The sequence below is a fragment of the Pseudochaenichthys georgianus genome, chromosome 16, assembly GCF_902827115.2.
Source record: "Pseudochaenichthys georgianus chromosome 16, fPseGeo1.2, whole genome shotgun sequence".
Taxonomy (NCBI): domain Eukaryota; kingdom Metazoa; phylum Chordata; class Actinopteri; order Perciformes; family Channichthyidae; genus Pseudochaenichthys; species Pseudochaenichthys georgianus.
Genome location: NC_047518.2, coordinates 26,129,048 through 26,153,501, shown reverse-complemented (window position 1 = coordinate 26,153,501; position 24,454 = coordinate 26,129,048). Strand labels below are relative to the sequence as shown.

At 39.7% G+C, this 24,454-nt stretch overlaps 4 protein-coding genes across 4 annotated transcripts; all 4 read right to left on the bottom strand.

The window, feature by feature from the left end:
* Positions 1 to 4,047: 4,047 nt before the first annotated feature.
* On the bottom strand, positions 4,048 to 5,704 carry hoxa9b (homeobox A9b). Its single transcript, XM_034103292.2, has 2 exons — positions 5,061 to 5,704; positions 4,048 to 4,654 (listed from the first exon to the last, which is right to left on the bottom strand). Exons 1-2 carry the CDS (start codon positions 5,581 to 5,583, stop codon positions 4,416 to 4,418), a joined length of 762 nt encoding a protein of 253 aa, XP_033959183.1. The 5' UTR covers positions 5,584 to 5,704; the 3' UTR covers positions 4,048 to 4,415.
* Positions 5,705 to 6,764: 1,060 nt separating this feature from the next.
* hoxa10b (homeobox A10b) lies at positions 6,765 to 10,718 on the bottom strand. Its single transcript, XM_034103291.2, has 2 exons — positions 9,099 to 10,718; positions 6,765 to 8,236 (listed from the first exon to the last, which is right to left on the bottom strand). The coding sequence occupies exons 1-2, from the start codon at positions 9,865 to 9,867 to the stop codon at positions 7,962 to 7,964; spliced, it is 1,044 nt and encodes a 347-aa protein (XP_033959182.1). The 5' UTR covers positions 9,868 to 10,718; the 3' UTR covers positions 6,765 to 7,961.
* A 2,508-nt stretch (positions 10,719 to 13,226) lies between these two features.
* On the bottom strand, positions 13,227 to 16,642 carry hoxa11b (homeobox A11b). The gene is made up of 2 exons (XM_034102955.2): positions 14,953 to 16,642; positions 13,227 to 14,049 (listed from the first exon to the last, which is right to left on the bottom strand). The coding sequence occupies exons 1-2, from the start codon at positions 15,554 to 15,556 to the stop codon at positions 13,817 to 13,819; spliced, it is 837 nt and encodes a 278-aa protein (XP_033958846.1). The 5' UTR covers positions 15,557 to 16,642; the 3' UTR covers positions 13,227 to 13,816.
* A 4,654-nt stretch (positions 16,643 to 21,296) lies between these two features.
* hoxa13b (homeobox A13b) lies at positions 21,297 to 22,581 on the bottom strand. The gene is made up of 2 exons (XM_034103197.1): positions 21,948 to 22,581; positions 21,297 to 21,699 (listed from the first exon to the last, which is right to left on the bottom strand). Exons 1-2 carry the CDS (start codon positions 22,579 to 22,581, stop codon positions 21,461 to 21,463), a joined length of 873 nt encoding a protein of 290 aa, XP_033959088.1. The 3' UTR covers positions 21,297 to 21,460.
* Positions 22,582 to 24,454: the final 1,873 nt, after the last annotated feature.

Here is a 24,454-nt window from a genome sequence, read left to right as displayed (position 1 = left end):
AACGTTATATATACACATATTGATTTAAGTGTGCTGTTTTCATGCGGAGATGTGCAGACATAAAGCCACATTTTGTTGCTTGCTGAACGGATGCAGACAGAAAGAAGACGGTGTCTGGATGTGAGGAGGAGCGGCGCTGCCCGTCTGTTCCGAGACAACAAGAGACATCTGGGAAGCAAGCAGGCCAAATCTGTCACCACTCTTGGTGCTTTTTTGGTAACTAAGAATATATATTTATAACTCGTAGTCTTGACTTTGTTTTGGAATTATTTTTTGTGAGTGTCATGCAAATGTATGCCCGTACTAAAAATAAATATGTGGATACTTACAATGCCCATCTGTTTTTTCAGTGTTAAAATAATTCTTAATGTATCGAATTGCAATTTTATGTTTAAGATTTTTCACATATTTCATATTGATTTCCTACACATTATGCACAAGCGATTTTATGTAAAATGTTGAAATTACATTTGGTTAAATTGGTGAGAAAATGCATAAAAGTGTCTGTATAGTTGTTTTTAGTCATTATACCGTGAACACCATTATATTCTGCCCGTGGGGGACAACTGTAAAAAAATACAGAAGTATTCAATCGTGCATCACCCTTCTGGAATACACATTTAACTTCGTTTTGTACGTGTGTGTGTGTGTGTGTGTGTGTGTGTGTGTGTGTGTGTGTGTGTGTGTGTGTGTGTGTGTGTGTGTGTGTGTGTGTGTGTGTGTGTGTGTGTGTGTGTGTGTGTGTGTGTGTGTGTGCGCGCGCGCTTGTGTGTGTGTGTGTGTGTGTGTGTGTGTGTGTGTGTGTGTGTGTGTGTGTGTGTGTGTGTGTGTGTGTGTGTGTGTGTGTGTGTGTGTGTGTGTGTGTGTTGTCTAGGAAACAAAGCAGTGCTCATGACAGGATTTTCACATAACAGTTTTATTTATTGAGCCCCTGGTTTCATGAGCAGATTTGACAGATACTTCAGGGGCGTTAAAGGCTGCAAATCAAACTGTTCTGCACGTCGACATGTGCAGAAATATTGTGATAAAATCAGAGATACTGTCATTTTGGGTCCTTCTTCTTGCCTCTCAGGAAATCAAACAAGACATGTAATGTTACATTTGGGATCATAAGAGTAAAATGAACAACACAGCTTTAAGAGATATTCAGCCTTTTCGAGTGTCCTTGCTCAGTGCATGTTAAAGGCAGACATTGATGTTTTATCATTCACTGAGCAAATAAATCATTTCAAATTGAGGATGAGGATATATCGAAATCCAGGTAAATGCATAAGTAACTGAGAAATAAGTTCACTTGCAAGCCAAGTCCAAATTCTAAAAGTATGGTTTCCTTGAAAACTGCATTAATCTGTGATGTTATTAGGAATAGTTTCAAGTCATCTTCTGCAGTAATGTTTTAAGACCTTATTACAGAAACACAGAAATAGCCTCACTATCCACTTTCATACAGCAGACCATTGGCAGTGAGATAAAGTGGATACAATAGACTCACATGTGCTCATGACTCTACTCCTCTGAACTTCTCCTCCAAAGTTCACTTGTGGCCTCCTCTGTCGGTGTCATGAGGTTTGATGTATAGGGGTCTCAGGAGGTCACTGCGTCCAAGAAACTTTCTGTTTTTCTGCAGCATGGCTGTTTTCATGGAAGATTCATGCAGGATCACACAGGAATGCCATCTACGCTCTGAAGAGCATTAACTGAAGGTTTCTTAAGTGTAATATATGGTGTAATGTCACTATTTTATCATGCTTATCTTTACAGTTTTCCAAAAAAGGAATACGTGACTTAATGGTCTGCATGTGGGTGACCTTTGGGGTTGATATAGGGGGATTTGGATGAGGTTGAGGGGGGCATTATGGGAAACCAGGGAGGGAGGTAAGCTTTGGGGTATCTCTTACTTTAGGACCTCAAGTTCATTGCTCAGTTGGGATCCAGTACTACTCTGGGAGAAAAAAAGGGAAGTTATTGCATGCCAAAGGATGTATGTGTGAATGTGCCTGTACAAACTATGTACACAATAGTTTAGTAATTATAACATAGTAATTTGGTATAATAGTTTTTGATTCCATGGATATAAATATGTATGCTTTTTTATCAATACCTGTAGATGTGTGAGTATTATGCATTCCCATCACATATCTCGTATTCACAAGCACAGAGGGAGCCATTTGATCAACTATTTGATGAAATACAGAATAAAGAAACCCCATGACAAACAAAATCCCACTTTCGTAAAAATAAAGATTTTTAAAGAGCAATTTATGCCATGGGTGACCATAAAACGAAACTGAGCAAGATGGGATGTTTTACGACGAAAACGAGACAACTGCTGCAGGTCTGTAATAAAGTGATAATGTTCTTGGTGTGCCGTGAACGCACCATCCAGTTTGAACACTTTTCTTCAGATGAGCTGCTGCCTCCACCTGCTGGCGGTCAGAGCAAATCAGCACCCAGGTCAGCGAGGAGCAGTGACACCAGCATCAGGACACTGTGTTTGTCCTCATTTAAGATTGTGTTTGTTTGTATTTCATGTGTAATTTTCAACTTGTTCGTCAAAGTGGACAACAAATAACGTTTTGTTTTTTTTAACTTATTTGGAAACTTTTAAGAGTGTTACACATGTTGTTGTGTTTGTGTGTGTCTGTTGTCCTGAGAGCTCTGCTGCAGCGACTAAACAACACAAGGATGTCTCTGCTTCGAGACAGACTAATGGTCGGTAGACGGTTGTAAAGGAATTAGAGGTTTTAAGACAGAGCCATCTGCAGTCCTGCTAGACCCTCTGTGTGTGTGTGTGTGTGTGTGTGTGTGTGTGTGTGTGTGTGTGTGTGTGTGTGTGTGTCAGGCCTATCATTACATGTTATTTGTTAGACGCTTTTATCCAAAGCGACTTACATACATTCAGTACTGTGGGCAATCCCCACAGGAGCAATTTGGGGTGAAGTGTCTTGACCAGGGACACAACGACATGCTGACTGCAGTGGGACTCGAACTTGCTACCCCCAGATTCAAAGTCCAGCACTCTATCCACTTAGCCACAGCCGCCCTAGCTTAAAACAATATCACATATTTGACTGTTTTCCCGGGGCTCATTGTTCATTAGAAATGTTGCTTTACTGCTTTCACAGAGCCTTCATGCTTTCCTGTTTTCGCACCTTATGAACAGTTGAGGCTGTGATCGAGGTTTATTGCAGGAGGGCATCCAGTCTAGTTTGTAGGGCGCTAAAAGACCGAAGATGTCCTAAAAGATAGTGCATTTATATATGAAAGGATTTAGATAATAATTGAGTAGAAAGTATCTTTAAACGCTAAAATGGGTTTCGCTGTTGTTTAATTTGCCCTGATTCTTTCGTGACGTTTTATTTGAATTGTGCCTGCGCTGTGTGTTGTTGGGTATAGTCTATACTGTCGTTTCTATTTATGTAAACACATTTAAATCGAAGGATACAAGCTTTTTCAAATATAATTTCCATTTTCAAATATTGTTTAAACAGGAGGCTCTTTAAAAAGGACAATGTGTGTATTAATCTAAAGTTATTGACCATGTTACAATCGAATGCAAATCCCTCTCTTATTTTCCAAATATTATTATTTTGATTTATAAATATTATCATAAGAAGAAACTATTTGCACAGGCCTCAGGATTATCTTTTTCTGTGGGTAGTATTTGGAATGGTTACAAGAGAGAAGAAACTATAATAGTATAAACTATTTCATATTTTTTCATCTTCAATTAAATTGTTTTAGTTCAATTAATTTTCAATGAAATAAGTACAAATACTTATTCTGTGAAAATAGTTTAGAATTTCTTGTGGTGAACACGGAAGTAAAATGTGCTTAACAAATAAATAAAGGAATTAAGAAAGAATAGAGAACGAAAAATAGTATTTTTCAGTACAATATTCTTTATAGTCTATATTTAGTTTAAATGTGTTATAAATACGCAGTGTGTTACAATGTTAAACGCAAAATGATACCAAATGAATAAGTCATAATTACTTTCTGTGCTATATACAAACTACTTTTTATTTTTACATGAAACAATGAACGGATGAGGTATTTGAAGTGTGCACAAATGGAACAAAACAGACGGATATAAAACATATAGATTGCAAAAACAATAACTTAAACAATGCAAATAGGTAGCTGAAATACATTCAGGTAGTCGAGGATCATTTCATGCAAATAACAAACGACCTACTCACTATTTCTGTGCGTCAAATACAACACATCTAAACTCTGACGAGACACTTTGTCCTCTCACAAACATGAAACACTGGACACCATAGTAAACAATAACATCCAGCATTGTTTAACTACACACACTTTACAACAACATGTGTAACAGGTCAGGAATATTAAAGACAGACTCCCCCTCTCCCCCCTCCTCTCCTCTCTAATCCAGCATCAGTCCAAAGTTAACTGTCTCTCTGCCGGTCTTTGTTGTCTTTCTTCATCTTCATCCTGCGGTTCTGAAACCAGATTTTCACCTGTCTCTCGGTCAAACTCAGGGCTCTCGCTATTTCGTATCTACGATCCCGGGGGAGGTACATGTTAAACAGAAACTCCTTTTCCAGTTCGAGGATTTGGTACTTTGTATATGGACAACGCTTTTTTCTGGTGGGCTTTGCATGAAGCCAGTTGGACGATGGGTTATCTGGAAACAGGGGGGTCAAAACCGAGAGACAGGAGAGTTACTCTCAGAATACTCAAAAACAGGACTGCTCCTGCATTAATAGTTTGATAAATACATGCTACGCCCGACAAGATTATTGAAATAGGAACAATCTTTGGTTATTCAACATCACATGACACTATTTATTCCTATGAAGGATGATGCATTGAGGGGTGACCATCCCATTGGAGAATAGTCTTATTTAATTTCACAAAAGACCATGTCATTCCATTAAACCATTACATCTCTTTGAAACACTATCAAATATATCCATGTTTATAAATGACGTCCCAAAAAAAAATCTCCCAATTTCCAAGCTAACGCCACTTTCATTCACCTAAATGAGCTCATAGAGTAAGGAGAATAGAATAGAAACTGCATTGCTTACTTGCTTCTATCTCCCTCTTGAGATCGTCCTCTGCTGACGGGCTCCTTTCATTGGCTTTAGACGTGGATGTGGTTTGGCAGGGAATCTCCACAAGGGATGCTCCGTTTTCAATGTCAGACAAAAGAGGTGTGTGCGTCTCCAAAGTTGTACATTCAGCACTTCCAATCCGAGGCTCGGGTTTGATCTCATAATGCATGGCCGTCGACGGTAATCCCGTCAAACACAGGGACGCAGAGACCGGATCCAACGCCCAGGAGCGCGTAAACATACCATCGCTGTCCCCGTTGGTGTAGTGGTGGTGTATATAGGTCGGAGTGGCCGTGTTCGGAGGGTGGGTCGAGATGGGACTCCAAGATCCACCAAAAATAGAAGATTTCGCCTGCAAAGTGCAAGATTCCTGTCCGCCATATTCGGTGAGCATCGCCTGCTCCACCCCTGCAGCTGACGAGTACCTCGGTGCCATATCGTCCTGCTCGGGAAGAACAGGAGCCTCAATGTAATAGCTCGTTCCCAACGTCGACATCGCAGAAATGCAAAAGCCCAAAATATATATATAAACCGCGTTTACAGGCTTGCAATGTTCAGATCATTCAGATTCATTGCACATAAAGAGCTGCTTTCCTGCACCAGCTAGGGGCTCAATGCGTCCGGTAAGTTGAACCTTGCCCAAGACTGGATAGGGCGCCCCAGACACGTGACCGTGGGACAGAACAATAAATAATAAATCAGCCTGCTGCTCAACTAAATGGCCACCATTTTCCCCACCATATTTTAATAGCAAGTCCGCGCTTCTTTATTGGCAAATATTTCGTTTTATAAGCAATAAACGTTATGATTTCTGCCAAGAGATCGTATGGTGGTGTAATCGAACATAGTTGAGATATAAATGAGAGGGGGGGGGGACGGGGGACGGGACTTAAAAGCCTCCATTTGCGAAATCACAAAACAACCTCCATTTCAAAATGTGCCTTATGGGATTATTTATTATATGGAATTGATATTAGTTTATTGACCGCCATCTTTAAATCTCTCACTTTGGTAGACGTTACTAGTTCTTGTTAGTGGTTTTTGTATAACACATTTCAATACTTTTTTAATTAAATAAAACAAGCAGAAATGTGTTTAAAACATAATTTGAGTTTAGAATATCAAAAAGCATTAAGAGACAGCTTCCGAGAAGCGCATCGCTGGGTCTGCAGGATTATGGGTCTACTTTAAAGGCAATCTAAAACGGAAAGTAGTATGGGTTATTTGGGTGCTATATAACAGTCATTTTTATCACGGGCAATTGAGTTGTTTTTCTTTGGGTTACAACCTGGCTGTCTAAGCTAAATATCACCAATAAAGCTAAGCCTTTGTGTCCTTTCTCTGGAGCTAGCAGACGCATCCGGCATTTCCTACGGCGAGGCAACTGGCAGACTGCAATGATCATAACCGAGGCCTTGTCTGTCCTTTCCGCCTCTCCTGCACTGACAAGCCATAATCCTTTCATTGCACAGCTTGCATCTTTACTTTCGCCTGTTGGATCACATAGAGACGCTCAAAATCTTTTGCTAGGGTGATAAAAAAAGGTTGTATCTCTAAGATTAAATGTAACATACCTTGAGATAAGAGAAATTGTCTTTATAATGAAAACTCACAAGATAAAACGCATAGAAAAAGTTCATTTTACGCACAACAATAAAACACTTTATTGCACTTTTTTTCAAATTATATTGTGATTTGAAGCAGTCTGTGAAAAATGATTAACACAAATCGACGAGTAATTATAAGGGACTCACTTTTCATGATGCGACGAGTTTTTACTGTGGTAATCAAGACAGTTTCGTGTTGTGGGAGAAATATAAAAGCCCAACAACATGAGACTACCTAAACCACTCAACAGCCCGCTCTTCTCTTCAGCAATATCTCTTATAATGTGTGTTGAAGAAATTATGTAGTTTCTCAGTATGGCAGGATTAAATGGTTTTTTTTGTGGAAATATTTAAAGGCGAAAAGAAGATTTTAATCGTGATCTAACGAGTGCGGCAATTCACAAACAGGGATTTTCCTGCTTCAGTCCAAGGCAGTCCATATGCGTCGCTGCCCAAACCTTCAAATGAAGAATTTTACCTTTGTAATTGTTTGACCTTTTTTTTTGGAACAAGGCCTCACTTTATAAAAAGATAAAACAATTCTGAAATACATTTTTACAACAACACTGTGCCTCCATTCGTTGTATTTAGTTTAAAATGAAGTTTGATGTCAAGGACAAAAGGCAATGCGATGTTCACAGACGCCAGACTTCAATTAAAGGCCTAAACTATGAAAAACATCACCCTCTACTGTAAGGATATTTACTGCACACAGACCGGACACTTTCCAAAACACAAAGGCATTAGCACCATGCACTCTACCTGTGCCAACTTTAAGATTTAAACAAAGCGCAGCTCCTAGCATGCCCTTCATGAATGAAATAAGAAGTCTGCAGTTGCAGGGATGGTTTTATTAATTTTACCAGAAATAAATGTGCAAATATTCATCAGACCTCTTGGGCTCTTTAGTTGGCACATAAAGGTACATGTAACTGTAACACAAGTGTCCCAAGGGTTAGTCCAGCATGCAAATTCCAATGGTTCACTCAGGTTGACTATACACTATGTACACGCCTGAAACTCTGAAACATTGTGGTCACATTCTGAATATTTTATACACAATGGATCAACGTTACAAATGTAGCCATTTATAAATACATATCCACGACAACAAAAAAACAGACGTGAAAACAAGAAAGAACAACAATCAATAAGTTAGCAGTAGGGTCTTTGTTTCCATGGACATTCTCACAGTAGGGTTGGGAAGGGGGGGCTCTGCAGGCGCCCTTGCCATGGATGGAGGAGGGCGCCAAAGACGCAGACAGTCTCATGAGAAACTGAAGTTGCCTGAGAGCTCTCGGATCCTATTCTCCCGGCTCATTTTTTTCAGTTTCATCCTCCTGTTTTGGAACCAGATTTTGACTTGCCTGTCAGAGAGGTGCACACCGCGGCTGATCTCTAGACGACGCTCTCTTGTCAAGTACATGTTGAAGAGAAACTCCTTCTCCAGCTCCAGAGTCTGGTGCTTGGTGTAGGGGCAGCGCTTCTTTCGGCCACTCTTAGCTGTGAGCCAATTAGCCGTGGGTTCCATTTTTCCATCTCCTACAATTAAAATGAAACATGGCATTAGGCAACAGGTGTATATCTCACGTCGTAGAAAAAAAACCTTATAGCTCTGTAGAAATGATGGACCAATAAAATACAAAACAAAGAAGTCAAAGTTATAAAATAGTTTTAACTACAACAGGACATTTGGAATATCATTTTCTTCTGTTAAAATGACACCTATACATGTCTGCGTAATGACTGGTTTCTGTTAGCTCTAATTTGTACAACCATTTTACGCAGAGCCACATCTCTGAGATATCTATACAGCTGCAATTCAGCATTTTTACCAGAAACTACCTGCCCCGTTAAGCAGCCTGTACTGCTCTTTATTAAGACATAAAACATATCCTGCACAGACTGCTGAAATTATAGAAGGGCTTGCCTTTGATGAGGGCACAACTGACAACTATGTCCTGCACAGGACAAATGGTCTAGACTGGTTTGTCCTTAGCAATGATAATGAAACCCTGACGATATTTAAAAACACAATAACAATTAATGCTATTTTTAATAATCTACATTTCTTTGGTGGCTGTTTGAATAGCACAGTAATAAACTGCACCGGCTGTTTGTGATCTAAAAACAGTTAATAAAGCACAATGGATCTGCTCCGCGGCTCTGATTTGTTAAGTCACGTTCAATTTCGTCTCATACCCGATAAACCCGTTAAGCACACTTGTGAATGGCAGGCATTGACCTACATGTTAATACACGAACAGACTATCAGTACTCAGGCTCATGCATTCCTCCGAGGTCAGAAATCATTGGTTAAAAAAACAATGGAAGCCTATTTATAAGCCCACTTGGCGTGTGCATTTTTTGCAACATATGTCTACATTGTATCACAACTCTTCACCTTTTACTGGCTTTTCCGGACACTCAGTACTGCACGTCTCCTCGGGCCCAGGGGAGGAGGAGATATCCGAGGAGAGGCGGCTGTCCTCGTCTCTGGCCGGGGCGCAGGGCGCGGGGACAGGCGCCTCCTCGTGGCTCTCCCTCCGCTCTGGCTCAGCAGAGGCAGCCTGGGGTCGGGAGGGCTGGCTGTCCAGGCGGACAGGACGCTGCAGAGTAAAGTGATTCATGTTTGGCTGGACATCATGGTAAAGCCTAGAGGACGCATATGTCTGAGACAGGCGGAAGTAGCCGGGGACTGGCAAAGTGCTGCCGGTAACCGGGCATGATGCGGTTGAGTAGTCATCTACTGTGGCTCCTTTTGGACATTTGTCAGACTCATAGAGGCAATAAGCGCTCTCTTCTTTTATATTCGGTGAGAATGAACACTGTGGCATATGCTGGCTGCTGGGCTGATCCACCCGGCAGGATCTAGACGTTTCCAACCACGTTTCCATTCCCTGAACATACGGGGCAGAAGACGGGATCACGCTTTGGGTGCTTGGCTCGTTGCGCTTACCGATTCCCGGGAAACACGAGCCTCCGGAGAGTCCATATGAATATTCCGACGCCGGTGGCAAATAGACCCCGTTACTTTGGTAATATGAACCGCTGTCGGTTCTCACGTTAATTAAAGAGTCCACGAAAAACGAATTTCCAGCTTGGTTGTTGGGACATGTCATCGTTGTGGTATAATTTGACGGAGGATGAAGATAGCCCTTTCTGGCTGACATTTCTTGTTCAAAACATTGCTGAATAATTACTAATACTCACGCTTCTCACTGTAGCCTGCAGCCAATTAAAACACCAGGCGACTACAGACTCCTCCCAGTCCGGCCAGGCAGCTCCACTGTGTCGTATATTTTTGTTTTAGGCTACGTAAGAAAGAAAATGTGGAGGGAAAGTGGTGCATCAGAGGGTTTTAGGTAAAATCTTTAAATCTCCCTTGAATCTCACTTTCGGTGAGCCCAGAGCTGCATGTGTGAACTTAACAACAACTCCCTGTTTGACAACTCAGTTGTTTAAAGCTGTTCCTAACAATTATGTACAATGCATAGCTTTATGGCCAGTTTTACAGCACTGTAAAAATGAAGGGTTCTAGAGGTGCCTCTGAGAAGCGCAGGGTGCATCAAAGATCCAAAAGTCCTGTGTGACCCTTTGGTCCAGGGACACTTAACCCTTCTTGTGCTACTCCGATGAATATTATTGGATTGTTTGGACTTAAAATTCCTTATGGACTATCTAAAAGCAGTTCACACAGTTTTATCTCGCCACGTTGCTGGCCAAACCAGAGGAAACAAACTCATCATTGTGGTGTGAATTGTGAGTGCAAATGTCATGATTGCGTCCAGACACCTTAAACTGAGAAAGCTGTGTCGAGCATGTGGTGACATGGAGGCACAATGAAGGGATCGCCTTGGCTAAACAATGCCCTGGAGATAGCTTTTTCTTGATAGTCCTGCGACTCCTGCCACACAATATTGGCAAGACTTCAAGACGTGTATATCATACTACATGCATAACATTAGAACAAGTTCATCTGTTGCCCCTTTTTCCACTGGGACTGTTTATTGAGAAACGCACGAACGCTGCGAGGCATACACAGAATCACCATTTTCTAAATTAAATGTAGGTTTAAAAACACCTGCCAAAAGGCCTACATTTTAAACATGAATGAAAAGCTCGAAACATATTTTTTAACTCGTGTTGAATTCGGTTTTTTTTATACAAATAAATATCTTTGTTCATCTCTTTATAGTTTGTTTCCTTTGTTTAATGAAATGTTTGACACAACAGGCCTACATATGAGAATAATATAACGACATTTGAATGTAATTGGGCCTAATATTAAATAGTAGACATTGCAAGTCCTTGAAATAAACAAATCTTACATGGATTACTTTGTACGAGTAACAAATAGATACAAAGTTGGTCTTCATTATATTAAGAAAAAAATGTTTAGGCATAAACACAAATAGTCAGCCTGGAATGCTAACAACTTTAATAAAATAAAAAATAAAATAAACCCATGCTTCCTTCAAAAGGTTTAGGAGTTTACAACACAGGCCTACAGATTTAAATCCGCGTAAAGATGTCTCCAAATGTGGGGGAAATACAACATCGTACCTCCATTTTCCTATAAGCCTGGAGCCATAAAGTCTAGATATCAGAGTTTATGTATAGCCGTTTTATATGGCGTGAAACCTGCAGCATGTCGGGTTGCAATGGAGGATAATAATCATAAACCCTCATGGATCAGTATCAGTTTGCGCTGCTCTTGTATTATATTAACATAACATTTGTATTTGTATTAATTCAATTCATTTAGTTTAAGAAACGTAAAAAATAAATAATGAAAATATCTATATTTTGGTCTCACCAGCGTGCGCAATGACATGTATGGTTCTACATTTCACAGGTTTAAAATAGTTTGTTTACATGACAACAAAACAACATTAATCCAATTTATCATTGAGAAAATAAAGTATAATTTAGTTTGAAACTGTAAGGGGATTATACAATTTAGTGAGCCACAGAATACTTGGAACACAGGCCCTAGTGATCTTATTTCTGAGGGCGAATTAGTTGTCTATTACTTCAAACATGCAACCTGATAAATAGCCCTGGATCTAATGCTCAAAAAACAAACAAATGCATTATTGTCTTGAGGAAATGTGGACAGAAACTCTTTCATGACATCATAACATTTACTACATATTGAGTTTATAGATAAAGTTGAGGTAGGACAAACAAGAAAAGCAGAGCCACCTCATTGAATCACATTAGGAAAACCTCCGTAGTCATAACACGAACATGATAATATTTCTGTACTTACCTTAAAAATGATATCGTGAGGTGGTGATGTATTTTAAAGCAGCTGAGCGGCGAGTCAAACTTCTTTTATATCTCAATTCACGGCAATGACATTGATCTGAGGAGCGCCACCCAGTGGACGAAGACAACTGGTCCTACACTGCAACACAACACACAGGCAGAATATTCCTACCACGGTAAGATGCTGAAACAAATGACGCCGGAAAGGTCCGTGATCACAAGCTTTCAATGCTTTCAGCCGTTATTTTTCAGCCCCTTAGTCACAGTTAATAACCTTGGTCTCAGACGCTTTATTGCACTACACTCCAAATGCTCCAGACGAATCCGCGTTTTATGGCCAAGTTACTGGAGCAACTGGGAGGATGTGCAGCAATCAAAGCGGAATTCCTATGAGCCTCACAGGATGCACGGTATAAGAAGGCATCGGGACCCTTATTAGCTTATTGCAGGCCATTTAAGTTGTTTCCAGGGGCCTGGCGGATACAATGCCTCAAGACAACTTTTACCCATCTGTTTATGTGAGCTTCTTTGACCTTCCTTTACAGTTTAACATAAATCCTGATGGCATAAATACATATTTGGAATGCGGCTGGTGAATTATTTGGATCAAACCACCACAATGAATAATTAATGACCATTCAGATTGACCTGATTATTATATTCATCTGGTGTTCGTCCACCCCCCTTTAGATGCCCCAATGTCAATGCGTGGTGGCCCATGCTGACTCAGGGAATTAAATGAATAAAGTCATTCAGCAACAACCGACTATGATGAGAGCGTGTATGCACACAAATCAATTCATATTTTTTTGTTGGATGCATTGCATTTATAGCCTATGCATTCAAACAAGTGTCAAGATTGTCTCAGTAAACCCAACAGGCATGTTAGGTCAGAAAGCAGCCTTTTCTAATCTCACGAAATGAATTAACCCTTTGTAATGGATATCAAACAATAACTGCAGCGGATCCCATTTCAAGCCATGAGGGAATAAAAAGCATCAGACCTATATCATGCAGCTGATACGATCCACGTGCTGGCATATAAAACTAAAAATTAGATTATGTTTCATTTTAGGGTTATGGTTTTTTATCATCAGTTTAACTTTTGGATGAAATTCCGGATTAATCCAACTTTATGGCCAAGAGCTCAACAAAGCGTCTCAGTTGAGGGTCAAGCGCAGATGTTTAATTTTGTCAAATATAATACTTAAATTGAATTAATTGGTATCAGATTATAACTCCAATTACTCCCTAACTATGAAACAATGACCAATAACCAATAACCAATGTTAGGTAAAGTCTAGTAAATCCAGAAAATACACAATAGCTTTGTAATCACCGGAGTTCTATTTCCACAATACATTTAAAATCATAATAGAAAGAAGAAAACAGGAACAATATTTTAGAACATTTCTGTCTGTAAAAGTTGTGCGTAAATCTGGAAAAACAATTGAAATGTATAACAATTTAGGGGAGAAAAAAATCATGATTTTTCCTTCTTAAGTTGCAGCAGAGTAATATCATTAAATGATACAAAGAAATGATCCGTTCAAGCAAACCACACACACTACCACATTACTAAAAAATGGTTGATTGGTCGGGCCAACCGAATTAAAGGATTATAATAATAATAATAATAATAATAATAATAATAATAATAATAAATATTAATATTATTAATAATAATAATAATAATAATAATAATAATAATAGAGCCAACGGTGTTTAATGACAAAATAGTGTATAAATAGTGAAATTCTTTAGTAAGTCTGGCACATTCAAAACTCGCCATCCTGTAAAATGTGTATGGTTGAGGAGTACATGTCAGTGACAGTCTTTGTTCAGTGTTTATAGCAGGGGGTTTGTGGTGTAGTACTGTAAACGGTCTCTGTTGAGTTTCTTCTCCTTCATCCTCCTGTTCTGAAACCAGATTTTGACCTGGCGATCTGTCAGATTGAGCATCCGTGAGAGCTGCATGCGCTTCTCTTTGTTGATGTAAACGCTGAAAAAGAATTCCCTCTCCAGTTCCCTGATCTGATACTTTGAATATGGACACCTCTTCTTGCGTGTCCTCTGACCACCTGAAAGAAAAACAAATAGAAAGGCAAAAGGTCACCACATGAGATTGAATAGACACATTACAACAACATGCAATCACAAATCTATTTCCTGCTTGGAGTCAGCAGTGGTGGTCTACAAGAGCTTTGGAGGTCAAGTGTTTCTCCTCTCAGGCATACAGGACCGAGATTTGTAAACAAAGACTGGGCTTGATAGTGGGACATGTTAGGCATGTCGGAAGTTGTGAAAAATGTATTGAAATCTGTAAAACCATACCGGCTGCTTTCTGAGAGGTCGTAGGCCTAAACGAAACAGTCATGAGTATCGTGTATCTGATATGCTTGTATTGTCCGTTTGTGATTTCACTGTGCGTAAAGTGCTGTTGTTTTAGTGTTAGTGAGAGCAAGTTCCACGAAAAGCAGTTGTTGTAATAAATCCCCATTAATCCTGTGAATTTGTAAATATTTACATTTGAATAAGGAGCAGGGTTTAAGCCTAAATCTGCTACAAAGTCACATTCAAATGCTTCAGCATCAGTCAACACAGAATAAATAAAATAAGAAATCCCCAAATATTCACGTTAAAATAAATACATTATGGAAACAAATGTGGGGGATTGAATGTGTCTAAAAAAGTTAGATTGTTATTTGAGTTATGTTTTATAAATACTACATATAAATGAAGTTTACTGGCGCACAAAAAAAGTGGAGATCTTGTTGGAAATCTTGGAAGACAAGCTTAACGCCAAAGTCTTCACGACCAATTTCAATCCCAAGCACGTGATCTTGTCGTTTATAACATAGTTTTGTTATAGGGGAAATCTACAGGCCCTCCATAAACCTTACGTGCTTATAAAAGAGCATATAAAAAGCTTTAAGAGCAACGCGTTAGATTTTTCTCCTTGTTGCGTTCAGCTGCGTACTCACTGCTGCCTTTGCTCTGTCTCTCATCGCTGTGGCCGGAGGACGACTTGGGGCTGCAGCTCTCCCCGGAGTCCGAGTCAGGGTGATCCGGAGCGGGGCTTGTTTTTGCGGCGTATCTGTCCGTGTCTGCTGCATGTGCTGTGGGCGTTGTGCTGCTCTCTGCGCTCGCATAGGCAGTGTCGAAGAACTGGTCAAAAGCCTGTGGCAGAACGCCGTTCCTGCCAACGCTGCCATAGAAGCCGTGCGTCGGGTTGGAGGAGCTGGAGTGGCTGGCGCTGGAGCTGCCTTTCACCAGGATCTCACCCCCCCTGGAGGTCGAGCTCGTCCAGCCGTCCCTGTGCACAATGTCCTCCGGGTAGCAGTGTGACAGGCTCCCCCTGCTGTGGTGCCATTTACTGGAAGTATCAAGCCCATAGTCTCTGAAAGCCACATCTCTGACGGACGGGACCTGTGGCAGTGCTGAGGACTGATATGGGTATATATTAGGGCAAGAGGACTGGCTTTGGGTTAAATAATGAGGGAGACCCGTAAAGTCTGCTCCGGAGACGTAGTAAGTGCAGCTCGGTAAATACATATTGGAGCTAGAGATCCGGTCATCAAAATCCATATTCTGCTGTTGGAAACGTCCTATAATAATCCTCGCATAGTTCCTCCACGGCGCTGCGCTCCAGTCACTTTGAGGCAGACTGGTGGAGCAGAAATCCTTAGACGTACAAGCTGACGTGGGGATCCATCTCTATCCATTCCTGAGGGCCAAAGCCATGTGACCACTGGCACAAAATGACAGATAGCCTACGCCTCAATGTGTAGGCTATATGAGTCAATGAGTTTATAAAGTAGACATTCGGCCGTATGGGAAAGGAAAAATACTGCCAATAACCTTTACTCAGACACAATTTAGGCTGTTTTGAACACATTTTAAACATGGGTTTTATTTAGCGTAAATCCTATGATTTGCTCGTGGACTTTTATTGTCAAATCGCTACATTACAAGGGAAAAACAAAACATGCAATTAGATCCAATTTCACGCCAATATGCTAAACCTTCCATTTTCTTTCGTTTTAAATTCTAACCTCATCTTAACCCTAACCTTAACCTCTGACGCCTCACGCCTTTTAAAGACACGATTTAGACTTTGCTATGAGGCTCAATCCTTGTGGCACAAATAACATTTAATAGGCTAAAATAGAGAACTTGTTCTGAGCTTGAGGTCTTTTTTTAAGAAACAAGAGCACATGAGTCAATTGTATTGGAACATAAATTACATCTATTTCCAGCAGATTGGCAGGTAGGTTATGAATTCTTTGTCTCTCGGGGTGAATTTAATATCGCTCCCCTGGCTATAAATAGACACATCTAGTCCACTGCAGTGGCGGAGCAATGCGAGTCATGCTGCACTTTTGTCAGGCATCCTTCCAGTTTGGCACCCGGCGACAAAAAGACAAAGGCCTGTAAAGACAGGCTTGGTTATCTCTTGTGGTTGCTATGGGCTTGTTTGGGCCAGCATTTTTGGGATCAGTGAAACATGCAAGCTCGACTCAGTTGCAGACTTCACTGTGTCCAAATGTACTTTAATTGCATGCTGATTGTTACAGTTCTTACGCGTTAAAGTAGATACAAAGGGCCTGAAGCAGTCTGCTCGAAGTTCATGTGAGGCTAATGCGTTTAGCTTAATGTAAATACATTATGTTGTTTATAGGCTACGAATAATAAAATGCATTTGCCAAAGGGGCTCCAGTCTTTGCATGGCCTTTTCTTTCTTTGCAACGCCCAACATAAACCTTTAGACACGGGCTACTTCCCACACTGCCATCCATTTTCATTTGTCATCACTGCTGAGTAAGTGGACACACGTGTCACATACTGTATCTTTAATCCTGTTATGCGGCCACTTTTTAAATTAAGTTCAAAATCACTTTTTATACATCAAAGCCTGTGCATGTGTGTCATGTGCAGGGACGCATTAGGAGAATGCAATATTTCATTCTGCCCAGGTGGTTTGACTTCAACGGTGAGTTGTTACTTTGTGAAACAGTTATTCATGTGAAGATTAAAGTAGTTTTACATGATAGACTTGACAATTATATGTTCTTTCTTTTATGAATTACCCAGCCTCTCGTCTCGAGCGAAGCGTCAGACCAAGGCTGCATCGCCAAGTTTGTCACATTCACTCTTCCACGTTTTACAGCACAGTTTTCAAACAGATTCAACCACAAACAAATATTCGGTTACACGATTAAACCCGAGCCATTGGGCGCATTCATCAAGTAATATAATTGAGACGTTTTCATTAGTATCGAGTAGCTAGCAAGCGTGTTGGAAGAATGTAAACAAAAGCTGCTAAACCTTGACCTCCAGCCGGTTGTCATAAGAAAAACAAGTAATATACATTTCCTTATTTGTAGATCCACTTTGGATAAGTAGCGCACACAATGATGAATCCATCTTATATCAATTGTAATTAAATTATGGCTTAATACGTTGAACAAAAAGAGGTTAATTAATTGTGTTGATGTCATTTTCATTGCTTAGACACACGAAAGTCAAGGTTGTTTGATCGTTTCTTTTTAGCCTAGTATGGTTAAGTTTAAGTATGGAAAAAAACATTCGGCCTTACTGCACCAGACCTCAGAATAATAAATATATGATATTTGTTTCAGTACAGCAGAAAGCAGAAGGTATACAAATAAATCCCGATCGAGCAGTCACTGATTGATGATGTGGCTTTTAAAAGAGAGCTAAAAGTGATTTGAAAAATAAAAACATGTTTTCCTGGGTTCCCTGAATTTTCCTTCGACACTTTGAGGACTGCGGTTTAATTTAACTGCCTGAAAATCTATGTGTGCCTTTTCTCGTTCCTGAGTCCATTTCACAAGGGGCCATTTTATAATATTTAGGTGAAATGTGCTTGCTAAAATCAACAGTTTAAAAACCCAATCTCTACAGGTATATTCATATAATTTAAAAAGCTGAGCAGTCGATGAAAACACAACATTTGCCATTTAGTTGAATTATTGTAAGCATTACTGGTGTAAACAAAAGAAACATAACTAGTCATTTAAACTAGTTGGTTAACATTTGTATCGTGGATTATACAAATTTAAGATTACAAATAAAGTTCCTTCACTATAAATGATTCACGAGGATTTGAAAATGTTTTTTAGAGAGGGTGTATACTGAAAAGTGATGTATTAACATCCATAGCTTGTTCAGTGAAATGGCTGCAAAGTTTTTCATAATACAAAATAACTCTACAGACAACATGTTTCTTTAAAAGTGACAAATACCGTGTTTTGGGGGAGAAAAATAAGGCTTCTGGAGTTGAAACGAAAATGATCCCAGATTAGGTTACTTTATAATGGACTGTTTGTCACAGCCGTAATGATTTTAAAGGCAACAAACAAGGCAATCATATTGTTTAAAGTCAATTATAGCACAACCGAAGAAAAGGGCACACGACATCTCATTGAGTTATAGAAGTTATTGCACGAATCAAATCTTTTTGAGAAAACTAAAGAGAGTAAAGAAAAAATATGGAGTCTGGGAGCAGTTAAAGGGGGGGGGGCTTCTCCGGAAGTACTGGACTGTTGCGGGTTTACAAGGCTGCTATAAAACACGACCACTTAAAAAGCATAAACAACTTTCTCGATTCACAAATAAAACACCGCATTCATCCAAGAATATCTGCCTGCAAGCGGATGTGCTGAGAGAGCAAAGGCAGCAGGTTTAAAAACTGCTCAAAGCAAACACATCTATTACATTTCATGACTTGCCATTTATGAATGACTCTTGTTATCATTGTCCAGCTATTTTCTTATGTTGATAAATGTATTTTTTTTAGCTGTCAATACTGACAAAAGGTTTTACAGCTGCAATTGTATGATGACTGATGTGAAGAAACGCGTTCAAATAAATACAAATATCCAACTCCGTCCCATTAATGTTTTAATTTATTTGGGAAAGATGCTTGGTTTGCTCAATTATTTTCATTGTGTACATCGTGAAATACAAAATCAAGATGTGGATTTCTGTCTGAAGGTCATTGTTTACACTCAACAGCTCCCCCACCCAAAGTTCAGCAGGCCCCTCTAAATAAGTGAAGCGTTTTTCTTATACCTTTTACGCTTCAATTCCCTTGCTGTTAAATGGAACCTTTTTTAAACAACTTAATTAGTTTATATTGGTTATATTGGTATTTGCTTATTGCTGTTGCAGATTAATGCTTCAGGCCTACATACGGGATTTTTTTGAGTGAGATGCAGTAACCTGTTTGGCTGTAGGGGGAGCAATTACACAGAACAACTGAGGGGACCCCCATTAAGACTCCATCTCAACCAGGTGGAGCGATATTTAACATTTTCCTCAACATTCAGTCAGTGGCCGCAGAAATCCAAATTATTCATTGAAACATGTAATCTAGCTAATAACTGAATTAGAAAGGCATCTATTTACAATTCCATTAGCTCCTGCCTGTGATCAAGACATTGCCTGCAATATCAGTTAGAAACTGTTTATCGATGGACTATTTGATAGTGAAGATCACGTGAAATATGTCAACACATGTATGTTGACACCATTAGACAATATATCCAAAACATAGCAATCGAGCATCGAAAGAAACGAGTTGTGCGTGACAAAGGGTGGTTTGGACGGCGGGTGAACAGGCCTCTCCACTAGCTCCGATTCACTTACAGACTCTAATGTTAAAATCCAGCATTTAAGAATATTTCCAGTTTTTGTTTCGAATCAGATGTCTTGAAAACACATTTCTTCCTGAACAACAGATCACGAGGACTTGATGAATGTACAAAAATAAACCTGCTCAGGAACATATGTCTAAATAAAACAGGACGGAATTATATCCAAATAATACAGTCCTGTATTATTGAGATGTTCTGATTGGGGATAAGACAGGCATTTTAATTACGAAATGTTGAAGTGCACTCAACAATTAACGAACAGACCTTACTTTTGCACGACCGAAAGGCATGATTAATGGAAAATATTAGATTAGAAGATATTTTTTCGTTTTCGTTTTTGAACAAATATTAAGATAGCTGTGTATAAAATAAAACAAATCATATGTTATTGTTTTTACGTGTTATTATCATTATCAGGAGCTCTACACTTTGCCATGCTTCAAAAGGTTCAATCTATTACATTTAGTCAGATATGGCATTACTTTAAATCCCTCTAATTTCTGCGGTCTTCAAATATTTCTATAATATAAATATCTAAGAAATAATGTTTTTACTTTATGCATTTAAAGATACACATTTAAATAGACTCCTTGTATTAATAATATGGTAGATAAGTACAAATAAGATCACTTTTCTAAACATATAAACACACAATGACTTCTGAGAGAGCAGAGGCAGATATGCCTGATGTATAGCAGGGTGAATGTGCAGACGCTGTGCTGACAGAGCTTCGCCCCTAGATGGCGGCATAAACTGAAAATTGATGAAGCCCACAGAGACTGAGACCCTGCAGGCCTGTAGGCCTCACACACCACTTTAAGGAATAAACTATAGCCATACTAAATGTAACCATTAAATAATGTATGTGGCCAAGCTTGATCCATCAAGCATCCATGATCAAATTGGACAAAAAATATGAATGAAAAAGACAAGATCACATTGCGTCTCAAATATTTATTTTCAAAAAACTCTGGCTATTGCAGTCAAAAAAGGGAGAATAGATAGTTGCAGTCAAATAGTATTTACATGTTTAAATATGCTTAAGGCAATTACAAGCCTACTTTTCTTGACTGACATGCAGGACATTGAATACAATCCTGTGTTCAGAAATTAGAAAACCGTGTGGTCAAACTATTGAAATGCTCAGGCTTGTTTTACGAGTGATAACGCGTAATCAGATAGAGGTTTATTTAAAATGCAAAAGGCAGGGATGTATGTAAACAGTTTTTTCTTCCAAACTATGAAACAAAAACAAATTGTTCATGTAGGCCTATAGGCACAAACATAAGTGTTGTAGGCTATCATTGCATATTTGATTTCTTTATTGCAAATGAATATTGAAAATATTTGTTTTTCTTTTTATGTTACTACTATGTACTTTGCATGTTTTCTTTGTGATGATCACAGACTGAAGTTGAGGTTCACCTATTTACCACCGCATAAGACGAATTGTCAATCATGTATTCCTCTAAAGACGAATACCGTAATTGTTTACAGTTTACATTTCTGGATTGGATATAGTAGAATTAAAAGGGCATACTTGGGGTGTCTCAAGCCTTTAAGGGCAAATGTCATTTTGTTTGGTCAATATTTTCAGGACATCATACATCCCTCGCAGAGTCGCCCTGTCCAACATGTTGCAAACTATTTCCGATCTTCTGTCAACAGGCCGCATCGACTGGTTCCAATTAAAATGTGAGAAAGGAAATGTGTAGGTCAAAACAGAGCCGCTATATGGCCACAAAGAAACCGTTCATAATGTAATAAATTATAGCAACGTTTTTTTTCTTCACCTCCTATATCTCCTGAGCTAACTGGAGCTCTTGAATTTAACGACGACCTTCTTCTCCTTTACGCGCCTGTTCTGAAACCAGATTGTCACTTGTCTCTCTGTCAGGTTTGTCTGCGCGGATATCCTCCTCCTTTTGTCCTTGGTGATGAATTTATTGGCGGCGTACTCCCTTTCCAGTTCTTTAAGCTGCACCTTGGTGTAAGGCACACGCTTCTTTCTCCCACGGCGGCCAGAGCTGTCTCCACCAGATATGTTGTCTGTGGAGAGGGGAAATGATGTGTCACATTTTAATGTGTCAAATTTTAATCAGCTTCTCTGTATCATAAAGTAAACGAAATATTTTGTTCTTCTTTTATTTTTCTACAGTCAGGTGCTTTAATACATATAAGCAGTGGAATAACACAGATATATGCAAGACAAACACGCACACCTTTTTCTAGCAAGTTTAACTGCACATCCCCATGGAAATGACCCATTTCTGTGGTAGCAAAACAGTAAAAAATACCTTGTAATGAAGATTTCCAAAGAGCATTTGACTGTGGCTGCTCCTTGCTGCAGTAAACCTGACCACTCCAACCATTGGTGATGGCCCAGGGCTGGTAAGGCTCCATGGGCAGCAGAGACTCATGTCTTGGCTCAGATGGAGCACTCAGCGCTGGTACGACAGGGACGTCCAAGTAGCTGGGCTGGTAAGGACCCGAGGAATAGCCCTGGTAAAACGCAAATTCTTTTGCCCTGCTGGAGAAATCCTCACCAGAGACAGCCGAGTCCATGTATTTATCGCCATAACCAGAGGGCTGCGCGCAAGGCTTCACGCCGCCGTGTGACATCCTACATGGGTAATAACTGCTGCCAAAATATCCATAAGGCAAAGATGCATTGGGCGAGCTCTGAGTGGCAGAACAGGGGCTGCATTGTTTGCCAGGCTCCCCCATGCCAGAGACTGGCACCTCACTCGCAGCGTAAGTGGTGCTCGGAGCCAGCGAGGTTGGATGCGCTAACAAATTCCTGCACTGGTTTGCAGCAAAATTGCCCCCAGTAAATCCCTCCATATTCTTGCTTCTCTCATCCAAGCCGTTGTCGTAGAGAAACATCACAGGGTCAATCCAGTGCGAATGGAGGAGTAATGAAGCGGTCATAGCATGCCCTACATCGAGACGACCAACTCTTTTTCAAAATCCCCTCGACTGAGCAGAGACAGGGACTAAGGCAGAGTAACGATACCAACACGCCTGAGTACATAAAGATCGCAAGGTTATTGGCCAGGGCCAAACACGTGATATGCAAAGGAGATGATAAACGTCTTGACATCAGATAATGCAGATCGAGTTGTAGATTTGTAAAGAAGTAATGTACATCAGTTAATGCAACAAAAAAGCCCTTAGGGTATTTTCTCCCCGAATATCATTATATTGGAATTTGAAACTGAATGTAACTCTGATGTAAATACTAAGTTGTCTGCCGTGTAGTGCCATCACAATGCGCTTATTGGATGATTTGAGTGATACATGGCGTCAAAAAAACGTATCAAAATAAGCACATCTTCTTATTGAATTCACGCGTAATTACGCATGCCATTTTGGTTGCATTACGCCTTACTCTGGTGTAAAGAAAACACTATTCCGGATGAGAGGATTTCACATTATTTCGTTTTATAGAAAGGTTAGAGTACCTTCTGTCAAAAGGTGCAGACTTTTATAAAATGCATGTTCCTAAATGATCTGGCTTTGAAACAATGATAACGCATGCACATTTTTTCTGGATGTATTTAAAAAGGGAATATCATAACACTATTAATAAATCAAACAATCCTCGCATTTGGCATGGCCACGTGTTAATGTATATTCCAGAAGTGTGTCCACTAAAATACAAAAAGCATGCCACATTTGGCAGCACTCTCCTCGTACGGGTTAGACGGGGCTGGAGGCCAAGGTCAAGTTGAAAGTTGCAGTCTGGCCAAAACACTTGAGGCCAGGAAGCCCAAAGAGAAAACACGCTAAAGACTTTAGAGGTTTCAGCTACAGACTGTGAGCTCCTTTCTAAGACAGATCAACTGGTTCCTTTTCTTTAATGCCATCAGACGGTTGTCATAACAAAAATAAAATGTATAAGGCACACATATATTGGCACTAAATGGTCACAATTAAAGCCTATGATGATTTGTTTTATAAATAAACTAGGTAAAAATATCTTAAATGAAGAATAACCCGCTCTTCAACGTCTACACATTTAAAAAGCCTACATGGCTCTTTTTTTTCCTACGAAGGACGCAGAGCTAAACACTGTCTTTCATTGGTCCATGAAGTAGACACACATATCCAGCATGAATTTTTAGTGCAAGAATTAAAAAATTGTTTGCAGTTCAGATTTACATGGCATTGAAACATTGAGCTGTGTGGGTTCTAGACTGAACCTGTCAAACTAAAAACAATTTCACCTTCAGAGTTCATTTTTGTTTTACATTTCTATGGGACCACAAATGCAGAGCAATCTATACCCACCATCATTTGAGCACCTTTTTTAATTGTAATAGAGTTTTCCCACCTTTTGGGGCTGTACATCTTTATGGCCCATGTTCATAGCTTGTAGGCAAGACTGAGCAGTGGACTGCATGTGAGGCTAAATCATGATGTTTAGCTTGCTATAGAGGTTTATGTTTAAATGCTTTGTTATAGTATGCGATTCTAAATATGACTGTATTTAAATGGAAAATTGCCTATTTTTTAAGTTTGTCTGTAGAGAAAGTGAGCTTTGTCTGGACAGGAATCATCACAGCCACGTTGTTCACACATTAGAGGGCGGCTGTCTGACTCAACATATAGCAGCAGATGGTAGGAACTTATGAGTTAGTTAAACGAAAAAGAAGATCGATGTAAATTGCAAATGGATCACGAGTTGTTGATAAAGAAGCATTTCAAATTCATTTAAATATGCCGTCAACACACACACTCCACCCCCTCTTTCACATACAAAAAATATACCAGAATCTTGGACGCGTATCCAAATGAAAAC